The sequence below is a fragment of the Podarcis liolepis genome (genome assembly GCF_965112155.1).
Source record: "Podarcis liolepis genome assembly, chromosome: 8".
Taxonomy (NCBI): Eukaryota; Metazoa; Chordata; class Lepidosauria; order Squamata; family Lacertidae; genus Podarcis; species Podarcis liolepis.
Window position 1 is genome coordinate 28,426,090 of NC_139560.1, and position 9,653 is coordinate 28,435,742.

The 9,653-nt window shown below is 40.4% G+C and overlaps 1 protein-coding gene across 1 annotated transcript in view; it reads right to left on the bottom strand.

Moving 5' to 3' along the window:
• CNBD1 (cyclic nucleotide binding domain containing 1) overlaps nt 1-3,428 on the bottom strand; it is a 127,220-nt gene extending 123,792 nt beyond the window's left edge. The window contains exon 1 of the mRNA XM_083517348.1: nt 3,341-3,428. Coding sequence (XP_083373474.1) covers nt 3,341-3,350 — 10 coding nt within the window. The 5' untranslated portion in view covers nt 3,351-3,428. The remainder of the gene's footprint in view (nt 1-3,340) is intronic.
• Between the last annotated feature and the right edge of the window lie 6,225 nt (nt 3,429-9,653).

Here is a 9,653-nt window from a genome sequence, read left to right on the forward strand (position 1 = left end):
CCAAGAGAAAGTAAAAAACAATGATGAAAAGATAAAGCAACATAATGTGAAAATTGAGCAATGGGATCTGAGAATGATCAATATCCAAGATCGGGAGCGCAGAGTTAATGTCCACCTGCGTGGCTTTGTTGAAGCATCAGGTGAGACCCCCAAAACTCTTTGTGAGAATATGATGAGGTGTTTGGAAGAGATAGTTCCTGAAGCTCAATGGGAAGAAGTGGCCATAGAACGGATTCACAGTCACCTACAGAAGAAATATAAGTCATGAGATTTGCAAGTTATTATAAGGGGGGGGGGGAATTATGAGAGCAACAAGACAGATCACCGACCAGATGATGTACAAATCAGTACCAGTTCAAGTGTTCAATGACTTATTCCTAGAAACTATAAGGTGGAGAAGGAGCGTGAAACCCTGTACTGAAGCATTGAAAAATGCCAAAATTACTTACCCAGTAACTCTGAATTTTCAACGGGCAAGAAAATGGTACAAAATAACATCTTTGGAGCGGGGGATGAACCTACTGTGGGAAATGAAGCTGGAACCACAAAGAGACGAGAAACAAGAAGAGGAACCAGGGGTGGCAGGAGACAAAACAATGACCATCGAGGACTGAAAGTAAAGGTTGAGTGAAATTATATCAGAGTGAAGAAAAGAAACACCCCCCAAAACAAACAAATAAGTCCTAAGCAAATGGATATTTTTCAAACAAAAGTATATTCTTGGCTCAAAGTAACTTCCAAAGAGTGAATGGGAAATGCATAAACTTTAGCAACACTAGTTTCTTCCAGCAAGTCTCAGATGTTTTCTGAATGTGGGTCTCGGGCAGATAGAATGGGAAGAGAGCTTATAGGAAATACATAAGTATGTAAGTCAAATACTAAAAATAGGTTTGGGCTGGCAGCTTTTGCATCTCACTTCCAAAGCGGTGTATCATCTTTCTGCTCAGGCCTACAACCTCTTAACACAGTACTGTCCAAACTGCTGATTAGCAATGGCTACCTGACCTGAACTTTCAGATATGTTTGCAGCTAATTTGCCGATTTCCACTAGAGGTGTGATATACAATATTTATACAGTTGAAGGTTATGTACTTTCAAAAACCTTTGATAAAATCCCTCACTAAACACACCTAAGAAAACTGACAAGCCACAGCATAAATGGTGAGGTCTGCTTATATACAAGTTAACAAGTTTGGAAACAGAAAGCAGAACATGCAATTTAGTAGACCACTTTCACAATGGATAAAAGTAAAGAGAAAAAGAAGAAGTGGGGAGGTCCCTAAAGATCTCTACTGGGAGTAGTTTAATTAATGTTGGGCAGTGAAGATTACTGATGACACCAAGCTGGGGGGGGGGGGAATGCTCCCACTGGCTTTAATACTTTGAGCTACAACTTCACTATTGGCATATGTTCAGTTTATCTTATCCATTATAACCTCTAGCCACCTGCTTTAGAGATGCTGCTGTCGGATCAATTGTTCCTTACTGCATGCACAAGCATTTCATTATTATTTCCTAGGAGTAGTTCCTGGCAATTGTCATTGCCAACTTTTATCTTATTTTATAATTATGTGTCCAGCTTTCATGTTTACTGAGATCACTGAATTTTCAACCTGTTCCCTAGAGAATTTTGTATCTTGACTCCACAGACGTGATGTGTTCTACCCTCTCCCATGTAAGGGCAAGATCATAGGGTCATCTCTACATAATATGTCCCAATTTGTGCCCGTGGGCAAATACATAGATGACATGGCTCATTAAATTTATAAGGTTCCTGGGCTCAGAGATATATATAAGGCGCCACACACATTGATGGCATAGAATGTATAAATAAGCAAGGAAATGATCTAGTAATATAGCCCCAGAAATTTATTAGCAATTCTCTTTAAGTGGCAGCATGAATCATAATGCTGTATAAATCCCTGATGGATCACTATGGTTGAATCCATGTGTGGGCTGGGTCAACCAATACACCCATCACATAACTGCAGGCAAATATGGCTCAGAGACCATATTGTAGTCTTTGATATTGCATGATACAACCTGATGGGAATGCTCCCAGATGGAGGCTTAGGTTGTTCGGAAATCACAAACAAGTTACTGACCACAGTTTTTATTTTAACTTTTCAGATTTTCCATGGAAAGTGCAAACCCAGATTAAATTGGGGTGGGGTGGGGGTATGGGCTGGCATTTCTATGACAATGATATTGTGTGGGCATGTAATAAATAAATAAATTATAGCCCATCCATCTGGCTGGGTTTCCCCAGCCACTCTGGGCAGCTCCCAACAAAATATTAAATAGAATAAAACTTCAAACATTAAAAAAACTTCCCTGGGCTGCCTTCAGATGTCTTCTAAACGTCAGGTAGTTGTTTATTTTCTTGACATCTGGTGGGAGGGTGTTCCACAGGGCGGGTGCCACTACTGAGACGGCCCTCTGCATGGTTCCCTGTAACCTCACTTCTTGCTGTGAGGGAACCGCCAGAAGGCCCACGGAGCTGGACCTGAGTGTCTGGGTTGAATGATGGGGGTGGTATACTGGGCTGAAGCTGTGCCCAAGTGCTGTAGAAGCAGCACTGATCCCACAATGCACACACACCTGGGAGCACCCAAAATCTTCTCAATTACTGCTTAACAATTGAAAACCCATGTAGAGCACTTTCTTTTAGTCTACATTTCTTTGTAGACTATGACTTTGTTTCACTCTGATTCTTTCACACAGGGATAGGTCAAAATTATGACTGAACCCCTGGAATATTATGCCAACCAAATTCTCCTGCTACCATTGAAAGGAAAAGAAGCTGGTATTTGGTCTTTATATCAATCCATACTGTTTGCTAAAAATCACTCTTTCATTCTGTTTCAGACTAGCAGAATTTTTGATCACCAACGTTCTCAATAAATCTCCAGTTTTTGACCAGAAAACAGGATTTTTAAGCCCGCCAAGTGCTAGTGGTGGTCTGAATTCATTTTGATGGGCCACGAGTCTAGTCTAGTTTACAGAACAATTATTTTAGTCTTTGCTCTCATATTTCCTGTGGTCAAGATCACACAACCACATACGGAATTTTCAGACCATCTGATGCCATTGTATCTGCTGCGTCTGTTACAAGAATCCACATGTAATAATAGTCTGTGGTAGCTGGAAGAATTCCACACACTTAACAATTTAGCTCTGGTTCTTACTTTGTTTCAAATTATATCTCCATTTAAATGGACATATCCTTTAAAAAGGTATGTATTTAAAAATATAACAATCTCTGACATTTATCTACATCTGGATAAAACTCAAGTTTAAGTAACAAAAGAACTGTTGAAGATTTACCGTACATGCTTACCTGTTAGCATTCCTTTTGGTTCTGTGGAAATAGAGACCTACATTATCATTGTTTTATCTGAAGGAGTCCTAATAGAATCCTAGTTCAATTCTAAGAAGGTTGGGATATTTTCTGATGAAGTCATAAAGATAAAAGGCCAACATGGCAATTTGGAATATTGAAGACAATTGTTGGTCCCATTGCTGGCGTATTGCCAGTGAAGAAATCATCTATTCCCATATCCATCTTCTTTGGAGATCTGATCAGTCTCCAAGTTTGCTAATGCACAACTAAGAGTCCCATTGCATCTTAAAGGGTAACACATTGGTTGTGACAAATGCTTTTCTGGACCAGAGTCCACTTTATAAGATATATGAAATGTTAACCCAGGTGGTCTATTTATTTACTTATTTTGACCATTTTAATACTGCTTAATTACAATGTCTCAAAGTAATATACAGGAACATTAATAAATGCAAGAGATAATCTAAGTGGTTATGCAATTGGTCATGTAAATGCACCATTAATACAAAAGAGAGGATTTTGTTGCTAACTATATCTGTTGGTGACACAGTAATCTACAGAGCACAACTGGATACAGAATCCAATAAAATGAACAAAACCCAGTCAGCATGCATCTGAACCAATCCCGTCTATCAACGACTGATGATTAATAGGGATAGGAAGTATAAGAGTATAAATTAATGCCCAAAGGGGTACAGTTATTTTCACAGGTGAACTAGAAATGTCCATGGTTTCTTGAGTCCAAATTATTGATTGATTGCCGAATTTATATACTGCCATATACCCACAGGTCTCAGGGCAGTTCATAGGATAAAATCAGAATATAAAACCATAATCAAATAACAACAACAACCCAAATTTCACCATTTCTCTTCTGCTTATGAATTCAAGGACTTCACGTTGGAATCTCCGTCCGAATTTTTTTATATATATATTGGGTATACTAATACATGAATGTACTGGAAAACTAAACTGCTCCCCTGCTGGAAGGTTAGCCTCCTGTATCCAGACTGATCACAGTGAAATGTGTAAATAGAAGGCAGCCTGCATTCCTGAGTTCAAGGTTTGGGTCTAACGGTTGGCTATCTTCCACAGATGGAACGATTATAGTCCTTGGAATGTGTGGGCTTTTCTAATACTGCCTCCAAGGGATCAGTTTCCAAGTCACTAGTAAAGGATGGAGGCAAGGTATTCCTGACCCCAATTCCAATCCTGTCTCAGGTTCCAGACCAAGGGATAGAGGTGGGGGATTTGATTTAGTTGAGATTCCTGTATTGCTGGGGTTTGGACTAGATGACCCTCTGGGTCTCTTCCAACTCTACAGTTCTATGGTTCTATTATAGCATTTGAACATCCTTCACCTTCTATTTGAAGAGGTGCACCTCAGCAACAGATAGTTAATGTGGAGTTGCTCATTATATAGTCTGACTCAGTTATTTATGATTGCTACTTGCCTTGTACAAACCCCTTTTAATCCCTTCTAATACAACTTCATGATGTTGCCTATTAGCCTCAAGTTCCTGACCCCAACAGTTTACCAGCTTCTGGAACCCTGCCCTGACATCCTTTCTGGAAATCTACTGCTTTCTAGGAAGACATATATGAGCTGTGTTCTCCTTACAAATTTCATAGATTTAATATGGATTGCCCTTGTTGCAGCCTTCTTGCTTGGGTTTATATTATGTTAACTCTGCCTTATGTTCCATGTTATAACATATAGGCCCTTACAGGTAGCTTCTGTTGTGGACTATAAAGAGAAAACTCCTCAAAGAATGATTTGTGATGGAAGGAAAGCCACTTTTGCTTTTTGCTAAAATATCTCTGAAGACAAAATTCCTGCATTTGGTTCTTGGCACGCAAGGGACTAACAGAACATAACTGCTCCTACAAGATTTATACTGGTGTCCGGGAATGGCTGCTCAAGCTGAAGTGGCTATAAAATCATTTGTCACTTGCCAGTTATGTGACAAGACAGATATGATACATATACCATCATTACAGGCTGTGCTTCTTTCAAATTCAGCTTGGGAAAAGACTGAGATCGACATTATAGCACTATTTGAAAATGTTCCAGTAGTGCTCACTGGGCAATCACCCAGACAGATACCTTCAGAAAATGGTCAGATGTTATCAAAAAGAGGGCATAAATATTCACCAAAATGCAGATGAGGCTATCCCATCATTCTCATAAAATTTCCAGATTTCTTGTTTCATCAGCTTTAACCAAGATGGAGCTGATGTAGCCCTGCATCTCACTACAGACCCAGCCAATTTTCATTTATATCCAGTAGGCATGAAGTAAGATTTTTATCCTTCTAGTTGAGAGAAATGTAAGCAGCTCCCAAATTTTGTAGATTCCTAGGCGACCTGTTTATTGACTATTCATCCTGATTTGTTTCCCAAAAAAGAAATGGGGTACGTGTGGTATGCAAAAATCAGTTGTTTATTCTGATTTTTTTAATGGAGAGATTACATGATATCAAGCAATGCTTATCCCACACTTTTCAGTACATTTCCCTGTCACTTTCCTTACTGAAAAACATCTGTTGGGGGTATTGGGGGGGGGAATAGGTTTGTTGTGTAAAAATACCAAATCCACTCTAATCGTACAACTTCAATTTGCTAGTTTGCAATTGAATCCGACCTACAAAATAATGACTGTCTGGAAGTGCCTCTGGAAATGGGAGGCAGATATTACCCCTTGCTCACCATCTTCAAAGAAAGAAGGGAAATCTCCTATGAGTATGACCAATGAGTAGCCCTTCAAAAACCACAATCTCAGTTCAACAACATACATCCCATACACAAACAGCTTTCCTTTTTTTGCCTAAAACAAAAATACTAGTCATCAATCAGAAAGATGACATCAACCCATCTTATTCTGTGAAGTACTTCTGGAAAAAGAAGACATCTAAGCCACCTTTCACCAGCCTGGTGCCCTCCAGATGTTTGGGCTACAAGTCAACTGGGGATGCCCCAACATCTGCTGCATGATGTAGTGGCCATATTCATCTTAATGACCTTCCTGCCCCTTCCAAATCTTCCTTTAACTTAACCCACATAAATAGGCAGCCAATGCCTGGCTTGTACTCAACTAATACTTCCCATCCCAACTGTTTTTTTCCATAAAGTTAAGCCAGCTATCATGGTACACATTTCTTAAACTGCAAAGTGGAAACAACTACGAACAACAATCCTCTGGTGAAATGAAATCTAATCAAGAAGCCAAACATACACTTTGATGCCTTGGTACAATAGACCAATGTGATAACAGACACAAAAGTACACAACCATGACAATCCTATATGTCAGAAATAAGTCTGACTTCAGTCAATGTGATTTACTCCCAATAAATGAGCACAGGATTCAAAGGTCGTGGTTCGAATCCCCATGACGGGGTGAGCTCCCATTGTTCGGTCCCAGCTCCTGCCAACCTAGCAGTTCGAAAGCACACAGTGCAAATAGATAAATAGGCACCGCTCCGGCAGGAAGGTAAATGGCATTTCTGTGCACTGCTCTGGTTTCGCCAGAAGTGGCTTAGTCATGCTAGTCACATGACCCAGAAAAACTGTCTGCGGAAGCGGACAAATGCCAGCTCCCTCGGCCTATAAAGCAAGATGAGCACCGCAACCCCAGAGTCATTTGCAACTGGACTTAATTGTCAGGGGTCCTTTTACCTTTTCCTATATACAAAGTAGGGGACACTGGTGGTGCTGTGGGTTAAACCATAGAGCCTAGGACTTGCCGATCAGAAGGTCGGCGGTTTGAATCCCCGCGACGGGGTGAGCTCCCGTTGCTCGGACCCTGCTCCTGCCAACCTAGCAGTTCGAAAGCACATCAAAGTGCAAGTAGATAAATAGGTACCACTCCGGTGGGAAGGTAAACGGCGTTTCCGTGCGCTGCTCTGGTTCGCCAGAAGCGGCTTAGTCATGCTGGCCACATGACCCGGAAGCTGTAATCCGGTTCCCTCGGCCAATAAAGCGAGATGAGTGCCGCAACCCCAGAGTCGGTCACGACTGGACCTAATGGTCAGGGGTCCCTTTACCTTTATATACAAAGTAGGTAGAAATGGAAAGCATACACCTTAAGATTTCTGTATTCATTCCTTGGAACAAGCCATTTGTTTGTTTGCTTGCTTGCTTGCTTGCTTGTTTATGAACATAAAGTTAAAATTTATTGTTTGGAATGACGACAACAACAACAATAAAATTTATTATTTGTACCCTATCCATCTGATTGGGTTGCCTCAGCCACTCTGGGCAGCTAGTAACTCACCTATGTAATTTTTAAAAGGTACAGACAAGCCTATCAGGGTCTAGCAATCCCATTGCCCCTTAGCCACCAGTCTCTGGCCCTGAAAGCTGAATTGCCCATCTGCTTCTTTATCCCCTTCGGTTTCATCTAACCAGAGAAGCTGTATAAGTGACCAATCCCACCCCTAAAGTATTCATGCATACACATTCGCCTGACCCCCTTTTTACAGGCAACAAGTGAGAACAGCGCAGAAGTTGTAAGCTGTCCCCATTATAATGCTAGATAACATATGTAAAGAAAAGGCAGCTTAGATGTCAATACTTCTCACCATGCAAATGTGAAACACCCATTACCACAAAGAATTATGGGCATAACTGAAGACTAGGCAAATCCTGCCACATTGCTTGTTGTTGTAAAGTTGCTGAACAATGCATTTTATTGCATTATTCTTCGTGTAAATTTGGGAGTCTTTCCTCTTATCTTTTCTTCTTTTCTTCTTTTTAACAAGAAGGCAGTAGCAGCATTCCTGCCAGCACAAAGCAAAATCACTGCTGAGTACGGTTCATTTTAATACTATCTTACAAAGTCATGTTCTGTAGAAATACAGCATCGACTCAATCCCCATGCCTACAGGACCTGCGTGTACAATGACCGTCTTTGGTCTCTTATCTGGTAATTCGCTTACATTACTGGGAAAATATAAATGATTTGTCTTCACTGTCTCTCTGAAACTCCTTTATTTTTTTCTCTTGAAGACTCTACCCTTTAATTAGTGTTTCATCACAGTTCATTTCGGTAGGTTTAGCTCCGATATGAAATCAGGAGGCTGGTCTTCTAAGCACTTTGTCACAGCAGGAGTCTTGAAGTTTTAACAGCGCACATATTGTAAAATTACAGGGTGCTAAAGAAAACACTCTAAAATGCTTGGTAGAGAGGAGAGAGGCCATTTTATGTCAACAGTCACTACTGCCTTTCACACAAACCATTTGTGACTATTTCTGAGGTGAAAGAACTACCAGAACACAGGGACTTTGAGAGAACCAATTTATCATGTGGCAACTGTGAGGTGAGGAAACATGTCTTCTCTAAATACCTCCATGAGGTGACCATTCAAGTTCTTGAAAAATGTTTATGTATGCCATAGCTTGTGGCATTACCATATTTCAGGAGTAGCCAATCTGGTGCCCACCTGACATTGCTGGACTCTGGGTGCTGTTGGACTCCAGTTCCTATCATCATTTAGCATTGACCATGCTGGCTGGGGATGATGGGAGTCCATCAACATCTGGAGAACACGTGGCTGGGGAAAACTGGGCTATAGAATCTGAGAAAATGGGAGGGAAAGAGAGAAATTGAAGTGCTTCATGTCCCTGGCTAAGGTATTAATCAATGAATTGATGTAAGAAAAAGTGTTAAGAAATATTGGAAAGTCTACCTATAAAACTAATCCAAGGTTGTGCATTATTAGTATGCTTAGAAAATACAGTATTTGTAGTCAGTCATATATTTTTGCAAGTAATTAATTGTGACATTAATGTATTTTACACATCCTTTTTAAAAAGAACACTGTAGTTGATAATATTCCTGCCCTTCCACTATCCTGTCTTCTACCTCTTCCATCTTGAACCATTCTAATCAAACTTGTGCATGTTCATAAATCTGCACAAAAAGCAGTTGGCAAGCTGGCTGTTTTGTTCTTTCAGGTAGAGACTTCCCCACACACATCAGAAATCTGGGAGATTGGTAAAACTGGCCTAACCTACTAGCCAGATGGCAGCATAAAGAATAAATAACAAAAAGTCTGATTCCAGTTCTACCCCTCAAGTTTTCTTCTGAGTCTAATAGTTACACCTCCTCCCAAAACAGAAGCCTTTCAGAAGCCCAATCCTGAAAGAATACTGAAGGGAATAGTTTTAGAGGAACATGGCACCCAGTTTTTCTACCCGTTCCTTTGAGGGGGGATGAAAATTCAACGAGAGAAAGAGGCTATAAGCATAAAGATCACAATTTCTCTTCTCTACTTACATTTTCCTGAATACAATTTTTTTCAAAGCTT